Raw genomic sequence first — 18613 nt, forward strand, 5'->3', positions numbered from 1 at the left:
TTAGGTATAATTATATGCACGTGGGTTTTCTTCTTTTTTTTTAATATTTCTGTACTCCCGGCTAAAAAAAATAGACGAAATAAGCAAATGTCATGAATGCGTAGCGTCTTCATCTGCATGATACGAATAAGATATTATCTGTTTTGCTAAATTTACGTTATTACTTTCACTTCCTGGAAATTTTACCATAGAAAATTGCACGTTTCCTTCTTTTTCCGATTGCTAAAATGCTTTACAATTATAATGCGGTTCAATGGATAACGTTTTGAGCTGTTTGAGCCTTGATCTCAGAGGCTTAGGAAGTCCTTGTGTTGGCGACTAGCCGAAGCAGAATTAAATATCAGACACGAGTCAGCTGAAAAAGCTACTCTAAGGACAAATTGGATTTTCTCTGTGAACACTGTCAGCCAAGTGCACACCTATGTGCTTCCTACGATTAGCTCAATATACGGCCGCAGTATACGATTTCGAGGACATCTTGGATCTTCTTTCATCTGAGGTCTATGCACAATATCGTCGTCTAATTAGAAATAGCGAGGGGCATTTTAGTGGAATCTTCGATTTGAATGAACTATGACCTACTTCTTGAGCTGTCTGCTACTGGCTTGTATAGAACGCATTGCGTCTCGGAGACCGCTCATGAAAGAGTCATATTGGGGCCTGCTTCACGATGGTTACGACATGCAATTATGGGTACAGCATATTATCAAAGTAGATGAGTGAGCAGTGAAAACATACGGCATTGTTGGGTTCTGACCATTTGCCGCACATAATCTGGTCATCCTTTTTTACTAATAGTAGATATTCCATTGGCTGTATATTCTAATACGTGAGCTTCGTGTGACCGTATCTACTTAATTGTAATGCATTTAATCAACTCATCATCTTAACGAATACAGTAACCTCAGAAATAGCAAGCCGGGTATCATTGTCGCGCAGTGTTAAATATAGATAGCTTGGGCCGTTTACATCTAGCTAATTATCTATCTGTGCAATTTAATTAGCTTGAGAGATGCGATGGCCTTGGGGCTCATATCAGGGACTGGAGAAAAGTTCTAACCATTTGATATTTCTTATGGTCCACTTTAGCCGCCGGTCTGGGAAATGCTATATCTGACGTTGCGGGAATCGGGTGAGTACCGGAAATGCAAGATCAAAAGTTCTTCTCGAAAGGAAGATTGAGAATTGTGGATTATGGTTGCCTGAATGTCGGTCGTGGTCATGTGTATTACTATTGTTTTCCAGCAAACTGATGTCACGGAGTCTAGCCATCTGTGCCGGAAACATAATTGTCTTTCTAGTTGTCACACGGCCGTAGCGTTTTTGATTACTGTGTATTGTGTATCTTGAAATAGTATTTGTAGAATTAACTTCACTAGTTCCTTGAGCAGTTTTTGGAATTAAATAGTACTGCTAATGGATAACAGCTTTAAATCGTTTAGAAACGTATTTCTTTCTTTGTGTTCTTAACTACAGATGGCGAAAAGTATCTTTTAAAGATCACATTTTCTCTAACGGGCATTTATTCGAAAACACATTGTTTGCCAAAATCAATAAATATATTCCGCTTAATGGCTTACACAACATAATTAACAATGCCAAAGGTAAGCAACGCATGTGTATGTTACATTATCGAAAAGCAGAACGACATCGTGTGAAGACAAGACTTTCAAAAGAAACTCAGATTGTTTTATCGCAGAAACGGCTGCATAGACGAAAAGTCGACGCAGTTACTCCCCCAAAAAGAAGGACTACTAGTAGCCTAAAACTCACGCATGTTATTTATTTTTCCTAAAGACAGGCTCTAATAACATTTACAAAAGAGTGATATTTTGGCGAATCGGGGCCAAAAGGTGGCGCTACGCTGACTTTTAATGAAACGCCGGTACGAGTCCGAGCTTAAAACTCAAAACGTCTCTCTTACACAATATACTTTACAGAGAATAAGTAATCCATTCTACGATAGGATTCTAAGAAAGTAGTTGGAATAATAGCTTTGGCAATGTAAAAAATGGCCCATTGTATTATTATTTTTACTCCGCAAATGTATAATTGAATAAAAACAAATAAAATATTGAATATTAAAAATAAAACAAAGGAGGAAAACGCTACAGAATAGCGGATCTCAGAGGCACCAGACACTTTTCTATTGCAACTAGATAAAAGTTAATTCAAATAAAATTTGAAAATTGAATTGAAATTATGACTTAAGTCGAGTTAAACCGAAACCGCTAAAACACGTCTTTCATTTTTCTTCATTTTAAAATAAGGCTACTATTTGAATACGTATTTATAGAATAAAAAATGAAAACTAATTGCACGGAGGATTACTTACAAGTTTCTGCTTGGTTTCCCATCTGGTAGCGAAATTTCTAAACCTCACGCTGTAGATATCACCTATATAATAGCTGGCTCAAAATCTCTGCTGGCAGATTTTGTGTCAATCCCGTAATTGCTATAATAATATAATGAAATAATAATAGTAGCTCTATTCTCCAGGTAACGGTTGGACCATTTCGCCGAACGCTGCGACCGGACATTTCGATATTTGATGGAAAATAAATAGTAGCACGAATCCGGCAAGCCACAGAACTATCTATAGACATAAACATCGTTGTATAAACGCAAGAAATAGTTGAAGGTTCTTTGTCCTTTGAATGCTTGTTGAATCATATAAGTAAAATTCCATACTACTACACGTTTACGTGGTACTCATTATCAACATAATTGAGCGGAAAGCCAACATGTAGTGATTATTTTTTTCGATTGATAAAGAATTGAGTTGATTTGATAGAGCTGTTGTTTTTGCAAAGGTAATAATAACAGTAGTAGTAACTTATTCCTCGAATAGCGGGCTCGTCATGCCACGCGATACTGTCGCTGACCTCGCCGTAAAATACGTGAAATACTTTACGTAATCTATACTTACACAGATTAATATCAGTACTGCTAAAACGTTCTCATCTTCCATCAGTGTACGGAGTGTTTGAACTCGTTTCTTTCTGAACAATTGCAATCTATCAAAATTCGAAATACGACCTAACCATCGAATCTGACGCTAACAGGCCTTCAGACTTCTGAACCAAGCACCTGTTATCTCTAGTCTTCCTAAGTAGTTTTTGTAATTAATGACCACGCTGGTATCAAGCCAGCACCGAAGTTCCCAGGGATCGGCAGCTCTTCGATAGGCAACTCCCATCTTCTAGCGGTAATGAAAGTAGCAGTTCGGTGGGCATCTCGTATTCCGGGCCTATGATTTGTAATGTAATAGAATGTCTGCTCTGTAGCTGGTACGTTCGGAGTTATAAGGTCCATTTGATAGATATCAAGGGTCTAAGTCTCAGCAGATTTCGGCTGCATGCCTGAAAAAACAGTCTGTAGTTTCTCCCTTAAGCAGGCCGCAAAACATGAGCCGTTTAAGTTTTCAGCTTCTTTGCCGGGATAGCAGTTCTCAAAGGCTAAGAACAACTACGCAAAAAGTTTAGGCCCGTCAAAATGCGGTATAGAATATAGTCATCCCGTCCACATAGAAATCACTAGCGTGCAAGAGATAAACCGTGACACGAATTAGTTCTCCTTTCAACGACTGACTTCCTGCATACGAACGCGTATATGTCGAAACGCCGCATATCTCGGAAACGGTTGTAACACTTCCGTGATTTTTCGCGTGTAGACCTACCTTGACAGCACAACATGTCTGCTAAAGTTGAATTTAGTCAAGCTGAACTTAAGTATGAAAACATCTTCGTAGACTTTGACAAAGCAGTAGTAACTTGTTCGCCTTCTAAACATTAATACGCATAAAGTCGTTTAGATCCGGCGCCAGCGGCAGTACCGTACATAAAGCTTCTATCTCGACTTTATGACGGAGTGGGGAAAAGGAAACCCTTCTAAGCTATTATTTCTATCGGGAATTTGTGAAAGATTTAAATGCCGAAGGGGCTTGGTTTTTCAAGCTTCACACAATAAGCATAAAATCAGATTTTCAATTTTTTTAAACAAGGCATTTTAGTATATTCTTTAAGAAGGCTGCCCAGAATCGTTAAAAAAAATTGAGCTTTCACATTGTTTATTCGCTTGGTTCTTTGATCGAATATTTAGGTAAAGGTCTATTAAGACAAGTAATGGAGTAATCGATGAACGGTAACGCAATGACACCATACTTGCATTGAAAATACGGGATAATTGACTCAGGAAATCGGATAACCGCTGAGCGTTCCCGGAGCACGGTAAATTTGAGTAGCCCGGTATAGGAAACAATCGAGCTAGTATAGCCGAAACAGTACGATTCGATCGGGAACCATACAATACAGTGCAGTGAATTAACCTAAACAGAATATCTCGAACGAACGAGCTGCGACGGAGGGATTTAATAAGGCTAACTACAACGGCGAAACGGGAAATGTAACAGCCTATCTGCAACAAAGCCGGGAGAAGCGTCTATGTTGAGTAGCGTCCAGTGCGTGTATGCGTACCAGGTGTATTATCATGTGTAAAAACAAAAACAAAAAAAATAGAACTGGTATTCTGTGTGCGTGGTTATGTTCGAAACGGCAGATTTATTATTATTATATTTTGGTAAATGTCTTTAACCGATTCGGTCGCGTACGGAAAAAAGCTTATGACTTTTGTTTAAGAAGAAAACACTTCATCGAGGGTGAAGCGAAGTTATTCTGTGCCGTTATCTTCGAGGAAGAAGACATTTTTTGACAAGATATAAACTTTCTGCAGCTAGGCCAATGTATGCGTGTGCATTAGATTTTTAAAATTGGCGCGAATGCCTATGGAAAACTTTGTATAGGAATGCGAATAAATTCGATGTTTCTATCGATCCACTATGCGTTATGGCTATTACATATTCAGCTATGAAGATAATGCAGCACCCCCATATTCAATATTAAATTCTGATCCATTTTCGGCTATATCGAAAGGTGTTTAGCTAGTTTTTGTTAAAAAAAAAATAATGGCAAAAAATGTATAGCCAAAGCTACATAATGTTTACATCAGAACGATCGATATTATGATTTAGTAAAATGCTGATTAAAATAAAGGATAACTAGGACTTTGACCATTCTCGATAGGCACCAAAAATAGTATATTTTGAGCTAGATGATTAGTTTCTTAAGAAAATAATGCGAACACCTGAAGTTGTTAGAAATTCGTAGTTAGTTTTTTATCTTCTGAAAATGGAAAGCAAATAAATAATCAGAATCATAAAAATAACGAAATAGCAAGAAAGGATGGGAGGAAATAGATAGTTTTATTGAGTGTATCTAGTTTAGACTTTACTTAAGAAAATCATCTAACAACATTGGAGACCCCATAAAAGTAAACTTAAATATTTTATGTCTCTAATAAAAAAAGCCTACATATGCCATAATTAACCGCAAGAAATTCGACTGTGCACCTGTTTTGTCCAATGATTTTTTTTGTTACAGATCAGCATGGTACGTGGAAAGAATCGCGTGTCGCATTGGCGTTCAAGTGCCCATTTTGACTGCCGAGCAGCTCAATATGACCTCCACACGGATCGTTAGCAATTTCGTAAGAAACCATATTTCAAAATAATAGGAAGTGCTTTACGCGTATATACGTGTAGCGTACACATGACAAAAGATTCATGTGAATATACTGCTCTGTACCGTCGCAAATTTTTCTATTTTTACGTACGGTTTCAGGGTCGCGCGTTCGGTGTATTCATTGGATGTTTGCTCGGCATGTGTCCTCTGCTGTTGATTGATAAGACAAATAAAGATGGTGAAAGTGAAGTTGACGACGTTAAAAAAACGGAAAATGGTAACACCGATCGAAATTACATACATGATAGCGGCAGCAGGGCCGATATCGACTCAAAAAGGTCCAAACACCGGGACGAAAAAATTGTCGCTCCGAGATGACCGCCATTACTTCAAAATCACGACTAGCGGCAGGATGAAGTCAACTCAGTTCCACCATGACGATGATAGTGCCACCGAATATCTTCACTACACGGCTCAAGCGGCTCAGCGAGATATACGTTTTTGGTATCGATTAGTCCAATTAACTTTTGTATCTAGTTGAAGATTTTTCGAAAAGCTTTCGTGTTATATTGTTACGTTCCGCCTGTTACATACAATACGAAAACGCACCCGAAAGCCCGAACAACTAGCTGCTGAAAGAAGGAACGTAGAAGAAGCGACCATTGATTAATGCATTGTCGGCAACGACAACTAAATGACAATAGATAAACAAGACTGTATCGCGTAAAGAGAAAAAAATTTAGTTTGATGTAAATCTTCATGAACATTCAGCTAGAGAACATCAGCTCTTCGCTCCAAGTAACAAGAGCCCTGTACCCTCTCACACATCGAAACATCTCATCGTTTGCGTATCGGATGAACAAATATACTCGGTCAAGCTAATTATGACTGACTAATAAAATAGAACACTATAACTATTCTTGTTAACTGTAATGTATAGTAGAGCATCGGTCGCTGCTTAATGATATAATCAAATTATGGAAATCATTCATCAGCCGTCTTTCCACCGATCGTATTTCAAAGTGTGGCGCCATTGTTACTCCGTACACTAGAAAACAACGGGGTCGGCTCGATAGTTCGATCTTCACCGCTAATCCTACAGCAGCACTTCTGATGAATGTGTACGTCTTATACACTTGCGTATATGATTAACGAGCTTCAGAAAAGCTTGACCACATTACGGGGAAAGCCCTTTGCTAGTCCGTCAGTGAAGCTTTACCGACTACTAACATTTACATGTAAAAAACATCGTATCTGATACAAGTAAATGAGCCGCATTGATAAGGAACCGTATTGTGAGAGGCAAGAATATGGTATTATAAACAAACAAATTAAATTTACTGAGGAAGTATAAAATGACCAAGTGAGACTAACAACCAGAGCTCAGCCTAACGGCTAGAGAAGGTAGGCAACTTCAGGTGAACTCGGCAACGGCGGGCTGTGCTCGTAGATCTTTTAAAGATTGAACTTTTTGCTATATTTTAGTTTGGCAGATAACAAACGAATAGAGGGATTAATTGGTTTTCCTTGGATAGCATTGCTGTTCCTCATTCACTCTGCAGATGTTAAGATGAATAGACTTAGGCAACGTTTGCAAATATTACTACTATATGACCAATTTAGGACGCTATTCGTCCAATATAATGTTGTTTCTAACTCGAAACAGCTATATGGCTGGGTAAATGGACTCCCTACCGTAGCTGGATAGCTATTTGATTTGCTACCGGCTATATGAGTATAGTATATACAAATAGAGTGCATTCATAGTTTTTTTTGAGCAGTTTTGGGTTGATTATTACGGAGCCCTACGAAGGAGTCTGCTTATCGCCTGGTAAAATAAGGTTATGCTCTTTTTATTCAGTTTATTTACCTTTAGTGGGTAGCGTATAGGAAGCGTTCAATTCAGGCTTAAATTGAACAATAGAAGCTTGTTACTTTTAACAAACGGCTTTTAAGCAGTAGAGAATCGTTACGGCAATAGCTTGATCTTGGCATGCGTATGTCAACATTACAATTCTATTACTAAAGACAATTTGAATTGTTCCGTTCGTTAGCCCTGAGAGTTAGTAAGACATTTCTCATTGTAAAAAGAAAAACGTAAATCTTAAAGCTGACCAACTTACCTTAGAAACGTTCCGCCACTTGATATCACTATGCTTGTAGTATGGATCGCAAACTTAGACGACTTGATGTTAAAAAATGCCCGTACGAACCTGGGAAGCCCGCTAATCTAAAACGAAACGATCCGGAAAACGTTTCATTAATTCAACGAGACGTAAAACGTGCTAAAGGTACCAGAATATTTGAGCTGGAAGTTAGTTGTTTCTATGAAAGTTATAGATACCCATCGATACGTTTTGAATCTTCCGTTTAGTCTGTCCGTGTAGATCATTCTGGACTTCTTCGTTGTGACAAAAATCGGCTAGCAGTTGTTATATTACTCAATGCCTCGCGCATAGGGAAGTGCAAGTTATGCTAACCTAAAGACTTTTCTAAAATTTGACTGCCATAAGGCCGCCCGATCTATTTGGGAACCTAATTAAGATTGTCGATGTGATAGAAGAGATGGAAGAGAACCAAATTTGGCTTTGTCTCTCTTTCTGTGTAAAATTTGTTTACATTATCTGTTGCTAATTAACTCTTGCGTGAACAACAAATCAAATGCCATTTAGATTTTTCGGCTATTGTTATTATATTTTGTCTAGTTAGCGCAAAGCCCTATTACATACTCGTATATGTACTGAATGTTTAATGATGCTTTCAGATCTAGAAACAGAGATCATGCACTTCCCGTAATAGCATAGTGGGTAATGTATTCACCTGCTAACCTTAGGGACATGTGGTGTATAGGAACTCAAACTGGTTCGAGGCAGCCAGCCAGCCAGCCAGCCAGCTGTGTGATCAACTGCCTAATGGCGATACCTAATATAAAACCTGAATCTATGTTGTATTAAAAATGAAATTTTCAACTTTATCGACCGATCAAAAATTTCGTTAGAAAAAAAACCTTCCTTTTCTTAATCAAATTAATTTTCTTAAGAAAATCTTTTTCTACGAATATAAAATCGTTGTGTGAACCCTTAGTACATAAAAAAATTCACGGATTTATCCATGGTGCCCAGAATTTACCACTGGCGTACTCTTTCCTAACTGGCTACGCCACCGAACTCTTGAGCAACATCGTTGTGTTTATTGCCTTGGAAAGCTTGTTTACAAAACGAGTCTGCGTTCAATACGTGCTCTTATGTCAAATTCATTCATTTACTGCTTGTCATATTCAGTAAAGCTTGACGTTGCATCAGGAAAATCTATAGAACCGTTTGTCGCACCTTTGTTTGCTAAAGATATTCGAGGACGGAAAACACATGAATTAGCCATAATAAATGCCTAGTTCTACCTACACAGTATATAGATAATACTCCAAATATAGATAATACACCAAAAAAAAACGTCATATCGAGGACACAATCTTCAGGGTGATGTTGTGAAACTTCCACATTTTCTATTCTGAAGCAAGATAACGCTACTGCATGTAACGCTTCAACAAATCACACATAGCACGCGTCTATAGAATAGTAATAACTAAAGGAATCGGGGACTGAAAAAGAAGTTCTATATTAGCAAACAATATTTAAATAAATGTATAAAACAGGTGGACCACAATATAGTAACTTATATTAGAACGAGGTGAAGTTTCTCTAGCGGTGCTAATTACTATTGATATTGGTGTAGGTTTGAGCAATGCTATACCAGACCTACATACACATGGAATGATGCATGTGGGAACGCTCTGAAATCATCTGCACCAAATTCTACAACTTTATATATATATATATACACCCCATATTAGGGATATATGTTCTGCATTTGTACGCTCTTATTACAATAGCTGGAATTCGGTTCCGTACCAAGCGCTATTCCTTTCTTTTTGGGTGTTTATTGAGATCTAAAACATAATTAAGCCACAGGAAACAAGCTAAATATGAGCAATACATGAGCTGGCGCAAAACACGCTTTGCATTTTTCTGCGAAAAAAAAAACGGCGCAAGCAACGACGTGCAAGGCGAGGTATTATTGATGCAAAAGATTGATTTAAAAATTGAGGCTGATTTTCAGCTTTACTTAGTCCTCGCGATAATAGTTGATAACATCAAGCGTAGAAGTAACGACATTACTTCACAATGCACAATTCCGATAACGGCAAAAGACATAGAAATGAAGCTTAGTTTTTTATCGGAAACTTGCAATTTTACTTACCGGCTTATCTCAGAAACGAAAGGTCATATTCGTACACCCATCTTGCTCTCTGTAAATGTTTCCGAGACAACGGCTGTTGGCAAGTTTACACCTGCTCGAAAGTCGTTTCCTTTTGCACAAACACTGCGATGAGCTCTCTCTGACCTGCAAAAGATTTTTGAAAATCTTCCGACATGACCCCTATGAAAAGCTAGCTCTTCCTGAAGATGATTTGACAATTCTCGAAGCATGCATTGCTCTTTGCTTCCATGGTTTTTCCGTGCGACCTGTCCATCGCGAAGCCCTTAACACCGCCTGTAGGCTGATTGGCGCCTTGATTTCAAACAGCGCCACTTGCGAGCATTTGACCATATTCTTAATGCTGATACATGCCGTCGGTACTTCATTCGCACTTTTTTGAAGAAGCGAAACATTCGCGGGCGAAAGGCATTCATTTTACAGTGATAGAAATATTCAAAGCCCACGTTCCAGTGCTTTAAGGTTTGACTTTTAGACAGCGAGCAGGTAAGGTTTAGCATCCTAAGTTCGGTTACATGTCGGCTTCCCGCCAACGTTAGCCAAACATTTTACTGATGCTTTTTTGATGCAGTAATATACATGGAATACGTATGTCACACGTATATATATATATATATGCATGCGGAGTATTGTAATGATATGTACATAGTCTGAATGATAATAACTTCATCTTTTGTTTACGTTTAATAGGTATTTAGATTACCAAATTATTTACATAAAACGTATAAGTTTTCCATCTACCTCAAGTGTTCAAAGTTGCCACCGTTCTGATCAATAGATTGCTGATAACGATCGGCTATTGATACACAGACTTTAAAGGAAGATTTAATTTGGTGTTGTGGCGCGTTCTGGTTCAATTACGGATTTTACATCATACAGTGCCGTCGGTTTTCTGGAGTAGATTATACCTTTACGGGAAGAAACACACGAGAAAACTCTATTAGCGTCAAATCTGAGGCACGGCCATTAGGTATTTGTTTGAAGGATCCTCAGCCAGATCTCTCCCTTAGATCAAGATTGCAGTGTACAGGCGCTTCCAGCTGTCGAAAATAAAATGCGCCATTTTTTGGGAAGTCGTGGTAAACTAGCTTTAAGTAATCGTTAAGAAGAAAAGTTCCGATTAATTAATTAATCTGCTTGAAATGGAAGAAATAGTTTCTGCTGAGCTTACATACGGTTTTCGCGTAAAATGGTGCATTTACAGGTACTCGATAGGTGTAATTCTCTCGATTGACTGCGTCATTTAATTTTAGTATAGCATACAAGAGGTACGCATTATATATATACATATCACTCGTAGCTCATAAATACGCAAAAAATCCGACAGGTAAGATAGGAGCAAGTGGGTGGACCTCTGTATTAGACATGATGCTATTATTCATTCATCTGGAAAGATCCATGACGGCAAGTTACTTGGTTGGTGATAAATGTTGAAAAAGAGCATGTTAAGTTAAACAAACGATAACAGAATGATTGAATTAAGATTACAATAAAGCACTTTAATAAAATTTTTCGAAACTCCGTTTATGGTTCAAGTTGTTTTTACTGCAGTTTGTTACTGTGGATATATTCATTTGTCCTATGCTATTACATCTTTGCTACGGAGCCAATTACATTAAGGTCAAAATTAAGATTGATAAAACAAATTAGGTTTATAGTATTTTAGCCTAGGAATAGCAGACATTCAAACTGGCTTCTGTTTATTAGCTTTTATCGAATTAAAGAAGATCTAAAAGTGATGCCAGTTTCAAATTAGAGGACAATAAGCAGACTTCTAGCATTGTTTTACATGCTCATCCTGCCGCCTACATGTGTTATCGTGATTTTTCCATTGTACTACCAAATTGATACGTATTCGACAGGCCTTATAAAGGGTTGATTTGGAAAGTAAAGAACAGATTTTGTGCAAAGTATCTGCTCGTAATTGAAGAGCAGACCTACCACCGAGGATGTGGTAACCTCTTCTTGTTCTATTTACTATACGCTGCTTGCAGTTGCCTTTACAAACATCCTTATTCATACAAATCTCCACAAGAAGTCTGAATGCCTCGGAGTAGATCGATAGTTACAATGAACGTATGCTTGCACAACTCTAGAATAATTACGCAGATCTTTTTTCCTTCTCATCAATAGATTTGTTGAAAAACTGAAAGAAGCATGTATAATACAAAGATACATCTGATATTTTTATTTCTGTCCATCGTAGAGAAATAGCTGTTCCTTTTTTGGAATTACTGTGACAGACATATGATCATCGTGGTGAGTGGTTGACTTAAAAGTGTATTTGTACAGAGCGCTACATAGTGTCAAGTAAATTATTTCCAGCGACATAGATCTCTTAGAAATGCGCCGTCATCTAAAATTGTTCAAATCTTTCACATGTTGTCGATATAGACCTCGATCAACAATTTTCAGGACTTTTATTATATAGTCACAATAAAAACAATCGTTTCTAATCGTATAAATTACTATACTGCAAACAAACAATGTACTTTTATTAATATGATACTTCGACGCCTATTGCCTTTATTTATAGCAAGATTTATTATTTTAAACTAATCGTTTCGACCTACATGATGTTGGGCAAAACACCTTCACTATAGCTAATGACTGCTTAGAGAAGATATCTTTGCTTCTGTCAAAGGAAAAGTCAATAGCCAATTGTTCAAGTCAATTGCCAAGTTCAATAGGCAACTTCCAAACTTGCTATTTTTTGCCCTAAAATTTTACTCATGTTCGACGAATCAGATTTTGCTATAAGTAACAAAAATACATAAGACTTATTCTTTCCTTTTTTTTTATATTGAATTTTATATAGAAAATACGCGATCGTCCGGCTTAGCTCGCAGAAACGAACTTCAGATTTGATAAAGGTAAATAAATAATAATTCATAAAATAGGATAAATACCGTAACAAAGAACTGCAACGCAATTGTACTATTTCCTATTGAGAAGTAGCTTCCACACCTAAATATATCGATCATAACAGGAAATTTAATATTGAATGCGAAGAAAATTCAGCTCAAATCTATCTCGAGATTGATAAAATGATTTTAGAATGATAAAAAAAAAATAAATAAAATAAAATATTTGCTCGTTGTGGTTGATTTTTTAATTATCTTATTGTTTGCCTGATTAAGAGTTAATAACAGAATCCAATAGTCCAATAAAAGCTAACAATATAAATCCGCAATATAAGCTATCGAAATATTCTAGGCAAAGTCGAGCGCTTTATGGAGCAAATCTGTTAGTTAAGAGGATTAATAAATATCGTGAAGCAAAAGTTACTGGAAATCTTGGCCCGACGAGCAAACGAAAGCCACTAGGCGTAACTTTTATATTATATATTCTTATAATGGCCCCGAAAGACATGAAGAAAGCGTGAGAAACAAAGGCTATGCCAAGAGGGCAAAAGCTGAAGCAGACTCCTCAGGGCAACTACGCATCCAACTACGCATATAATAGCTGATGCCGTCAAGTTTAGCTACAATTGGATATAGGTAGAAACTGCTTGTTCTGCCAGTCAGTTATGTCTTATTTAGAGAATTTGATATCAATTTTAGAAAAGCCATTTATTAAACTGCTATACTAATGGAACTCCAGCAGGACTAACGGGGAAAATTAGTAAACTCGATAGCTATCTCAAAACTTCAGGGGGGACTCAAAGGTGTGTTCTGCGCGCTCGACTTGGCCACTAACGCACAAAAAACCACAATAACAACACGTGACATCGGCTGAAGGCAGTGTGTGAGCATCGAACCTATAAGCACCTTGATAGAGCAGGCGGAGTCATACTTTTTTCCCTTATCGTCCGGACCGCCGGTTCTACAGTAGTAATAAGTTTCATATTAATGGCTACTCATTAATCCTGCTCATCATTCTTTGGAGTAGCTCGAGACTTCATTCCTCGGAAAAAAGTAAACGAAGACTGAAACTAGATCTTAAATAGCATCCGAGCAAAAAAAGAAACTCCAGTTTAACTGAGACAGATAAAGAACCGAATGATAAATTCGATCTAACTTACCCTAGTTGATTTTTCTGGTCAGTACCATCGGAGAGCTTGCAAAGAGGCCACATACTTCTAGATGATTGCAAGTACGTAAAACTACTACGTAAAAATACCTATTTCTAGGTTTCTCTTATCTATGGCTCGTGGCTTAAGTACGATTATACAGTATTTTTTAGTGCCTGCTGTGGGCTGTAAAACGCAGGTTCGATGCACAGGCAATGCTCAGCCAGGTAACTCTAATCGTAACTCTTAACTGTTCCCATCGTAATCAACCGAATATTTTAATGGGTGAAGATAAAATAATAATATCCATTATTACAATAGAGTAATTCGGCAGAGCCATATTACTCAAAAGTTCTTGCAGTAACGAAGATTCATATATTGCACTGTTCAACAATATGCGACAGTTCGGCTGCCTCTTTAGCGCCAATAACCTCTATGCAAAATATATCATAAAATATGTCACGTTAGATTTACTTATTAGAAAGGAAAATTTTCATCAGTTTAGCTAAACGACTCTTCTATTTGTCAATAATTGTATTAGCCTATTTTAGGCCGCCAGAAAAAAGATCCTCTTAGGCTAACGCAGCTAGATATATTGCGGCGAACTACGTAGCGGAAAGTGGAAAAGCATAAAAAAACTGTAGGACAGAGGTCTAATTTTGCGCTCTGCTCTTTTTGTTTTTATTGCACGAACCTTCGAATCATTGGCAAAAAATATTAATGGCTTTTGAACCGCAACTAAAGCAAATGTCTTGTTATATTTTAAAGCAGCACTTTTAAACTGAATATACGCTATTGTGATCGACGACCTTCTGCCATTTTTCTGATCACACCATTATCCAATCACTGTAGCACTGCTAAGGCCCCTCGGCAAAGAATCGTGACAAATGATTTTAGCATCCCTCTATTAGAACTAAATGAACACCGTCAGGGTACTTCTAACAAACGATAATCTGAGAATATGAGATAAAGAATTATGCAGCGGATATATAAAAATTTCCTATCGAAGTTCGCTCAATTTTTATAGGATAGCTAAACACGTATGTGATTTGTCACTGCCACGAAGAACGACAGCTTCCGTCCTGTTCACTGGATCCGGTTGGCTTTTTTCAATGGCTTGTCGTAATCTTGTCAGATATTGATAGTAGGTGGTCTGATCCGTCGTTCTGCGATGGCAGCAGTTCATAATACACATTTGCTTAGCAATTCCAGCAGGTACATGATGTCATTCATTTTGGCGTCAGCTAAAGCTTTACTACAGGTTGCGGATTTTTTTGCTTTTCGCACATTGCTATTGTCTGCGATATATTTTTTATCAGCTATTATCAAGCGCTTTAAAAATGGCTCGATTTGATACTTTGAATCTCCAAGCCCTTTGAATCTGAACCCTACCGAAAGTTGTTCGGTTTGCCCCATGTGAATTTTTCGCAAACTTTTCAAAGGCTGCAATGGTTTAGTTGAAACAGGCAGCTTTTAAGCTCGCTGATGCTTCGCCTAGATCAAATAAATCGAATAATATATTATCCTCGGCTTAACTGCGAAAAGGACCCCACTGTTGTTGTCGTTATTACTGTCTGTTGTACTTGACATTTCAGCTGTGAAATTGTTGTATACGCTCCTCTGCCGCCTTATCATTGCTCTTGATGGTTTTTCGTAATCGCTAGCTGACTAGTCATTCCACGACGCTACGTGGCGTAGCTCTTCGTTATCTTTTGAATCTAATTATCCTGTTTCATTCATCTTTCCGTGCCGAGATATCAAAAAAAATTACCAGACCAATGTCGCTAATCGGCACTGAATAAACGACTTACCCAATTTGTGTCTATTATGAAGCACAATCATTTCGCGGTAATTTCGAAATAATGAAACATTTTCTGTTTATGGCTGGTGAAATGAAGGTGGTGTAGCTGCCGAATGTATTTCCGTCGTGTACTTTGCATAATTTGAATCAAATTACGCGTCATTTCGATAATCAAAACGTACGAGAGAAAAAAAATCCTTTTATCCTTGACAAGTATTTCTGTTTTCAGAAGTATGCGTTATGCAAGTGTCCTTTGGACCGAGATTTGGCCGTGACGTGTTACGGCATAATTCGTACGATACAGCTTTGAATGTTACAAATAAAAAGATCTATTTCGTCAACTTCCGGCTATCAAGCTGAGCGAACTATCAAGCTTTACGAGTCCATTATTTTAGCAATAATGACATTCTGACACAGTCAGCCATTCATCATATGTTTATGATGACGAAGTATGTATTGACTGTCTTCCTCTCGTGGCTTCTCATAATGTAAACATTCTTGTCTGTCATGGAACCAATCGCTTTGGGAACTTTCGAACATGTAAAGAGTATTCCTTGAATATCTGATTAAAATAAGTACGCTTTTATGTAGAGACACTATTCAGTTCTATGAGGCGTTTTTGAGGCACTAGGCCAAGTAAGACGAAGTTGTTGATGGCTTTGCTGTAAATGTCTGACCGAGGTTGTTAGGAATATACGTTAGTGCATTAATAGCTTTTCCAATTTCATGATTAAATAGTAAAATATTAGGATTTGCAAACTTTGTCGCCGGCCATTTGCACGTCGTAGCATCTGGCTTGAAAGCTGCAAGCTGTTGGGCCGAGTTGTCTGTGAAAAATCCTTCACTAGGAAAGTATCACAGTTTGTTTATCGTTTCCTGATTAGCAAGGCAGTAGCAAATTCCAAATTAATTGACAATTGAACTTTGGAAAGCATTTACTGTCCGATATTAATTTGTCGAATTATACAAGTTTTATGCTGAAACACGGTACATTTAACTGGCATGAAACCTACATAGGTTCAATAAACATAAATACACGAATACACAATTAATATTGCCTCAGCGGTAACAACTGTATTTTTAGAAATTTGATGTTTTTTTCTATATGCGCACAGATACGCAACGTAAAGGCGAGATGTTGCTTGAAGGCGAGAAATAGCTCAGAACAATCGTCATGATTAAAGTTACATGGATATAGTAAATGCGAAAAAAACTTGCTTGTCTTGTGGCTAACAGTTCATTTGGCCGCAACTTTTTTTTTTTTTTTTTTTGTCTTAACCTCCTGGAAAATCGGAACTCCGCCCCAGTGGAGTGTCCGGTTCAAAAGCAATTAGACGTTAGATTTGACTTCTACCTAAATACTAAAGTATTTACATCAGAGGCATTATGCATATGGTGGTTTTCCCTACCCATAATTTATTCTATAAATGTATCTCTACAGCATAGATGGTACATCGGTTGCCGGCGTATATCTGAACACGTGTAAAGAATCCATTAGGCAAACCTAAGTTTTAGAAGATACGGACACTGACTGAAGCGTACCAGTAGATACGAACGAAACAGAAAAAAATATATATGGTGGGTTCACACGTTAATCTTACTTACACGGTCTTTTCAGATGTCGTTAGTTTCGTTGCTATCTTTCTCCAGCAGCTCTGACTATTACCTTGTTACCACTCCAGGACGTTAAAAGTCACTTGCAGAAACTCTCGTTGAGAAATTTACTCTCATCCTTATTACTACGAGGCATAAATTGTCTGAGCAGACCAACGGCATAAAGTGGAATAACAAACATTTTTATGTATAACACATATATATAAAAAGATATATGGCTTCGGTAAGCGCAAGTGATAAATTATGTGGCGTACGATCACAGTATCAACTACGTCTCAGAAGGCATTCTCTCTCCATTCCAAAGTCCTTTGTGGAGCGCTAGGGAAAGGAAACACTTTTGTACTGTGTGGGCTATATACGAAAACAACATAATAATTATATTTTCCAGTTTTAATTGGTCATGCATTGATGACGCTAAGATAAGCTAATAAATTGTTTCTTATCTGGTACAGTTATACAATGAGTAGCGAGTGTACTTCAATAAAAACTGTTCGAAAACTGAGTCTAACTGATTACATAGTAGTGCGTTGCCCTCGCATGCGAGATGTTTGTATGCCCTCAAGACGACCTTAACTGCATCAATTCTTTCTCTTGCTTGCCTTCCGAAAACTTCTGACCGCATTGACAACATCGACTAACTCAATAAAAAAGCTGCCCCTATCCAATAACCTGTTTTTTTTTTAATACGTTTTCAGCATTGGTATTACTAGATCACGCGCATCTGCACGTTCGAAAAGGCCCCCCCAACATTTCATGGCGATTCATTCATGCGTTTTTCCAAGTGAACCGTTAGTTTCAAGGGGTTATGGCATACAAAAACAACTCATCGCGACGCAGGACCGTGGCGAGACGCTATCAGGTATACCTATACCTATCCTATTTTCTCCCTGGTTGTCAACGCAGAGCCTGTATGTAATTCAACATGGCGGAATATCTTCCTTAGCTTTTGCCGAATCATTTCTGTCTGATGAAGTTTAACGCATGAATCGATCTCTGCCGACTCGAACACTTCCATTGTGTGGATAGAATTAATGTAGTTGTCATAAGAACAAATAATCCTATGTCGGCGTAATGTTCTGCAATGCCACATCCGTTGTATCGAAGCCTCAGCATTGATTCAAGCTGAACACTTCGTTTGTTAAATTCATTGTCGCAACTGTACATCTCTGGCTTTTAAGTCCTAATAATATAAATTAATAGACTCACAGCTGTTTCAAGATAGGAAATTAACATATGCACGCCATTATCTTGTAACAGACATTATCTATTGTGGGAACTAGTGAGTTTAAGCTTCACTCCTTTTTGATGCCATCTTCTCATACGCTCATATTTTTTTTTCTATCAGACGTCGCACGGAAGTGATTGTAGTCATCTAGTGGAGAGATCTTCTGT

The 18613-nt window shown here is 37.7% G+C and overlaps 2 protein-coding genes across 20 annotated transcripts in view; one reads left to right on the forward strand and one right to left on the reverse strand.

Annotated features, from left to right (window-relative positions):
• LOC111249293 (transmembrane protein 65) overlaps nucleotides 1-6438 on the forward strand; it is a 48278-nt gene extending 41840 nt beyond the window's left edge. For 13 of the 14 annotated variants that reach the window (XM_022802959.2, XM_086987269.1, XM_022802960.2 and 10 more), the window contains 3 exons: nucleotides 1090-1132; nucleotides 5439-5544; nucleotides 5679-6438. In XM_022802959.2, coding sequence (XP_022658694.1) covers nucleotides 1090-1132; nucleotides 5439-5544; nucleotides 5679-5897 — 368 coding nt within the window. In that variant the 3' untranslated portion in view covers nucleotides 5898-6438. Of the gene's footprint in view, nucleotides 1-1089; nucleotides 1133-2499; nucleotides 2792-5438; nucleotides 5545-5678 lie in introns of those variants that run through there. The other variant, XR_015326520.1, reaches the window with a different exon arrangement.
• LOC111249292 (very long chain fatty acid elongase 7-like) overlaps nucleotides 1-10747 on the reverse strand; it is a 24852-nt gene extending 14105 nt beyond the window's left edge. For 5 of the 6 annotated variants that reach the window (XM_086987266.1, XM_022802956.2, XM_022802952.2 and 2 more), the window contains exons 1-2: nucleotides 9777-10747; nucleotides 7643-7749 (exon numbers count right to left, since the gene is read on the reverse strand). The gene's annotated coding sequence lies outside the window, so the exon portion shown is untranslated. Of the gene's footprint in view, nucleotides 1-7642; nucleotides 7768-9776 lie in introns of those variants that run through there. The other variant, XM_086987267.1, reaches the window with a different exon arrangement.
• Between the last annotated feature and the right edge of the window lie 7866 nt (nucleotides 10748-18613).

This window comes from Varroa destructor, unplaced genomic scaffold, assembly GCF_002443255.2.
Source record: "Varroa destructor unplaced genomic scaffold, Vdes_3.0 BEIS01000004.1, whole genome shotgun sequence".
Taxonomy (NCBI): Eukaryota; Metazoa; Arthropoda; class Arachnida; order Mesostigmata; family Varroidae; genus Varroa; species Varroa destructor.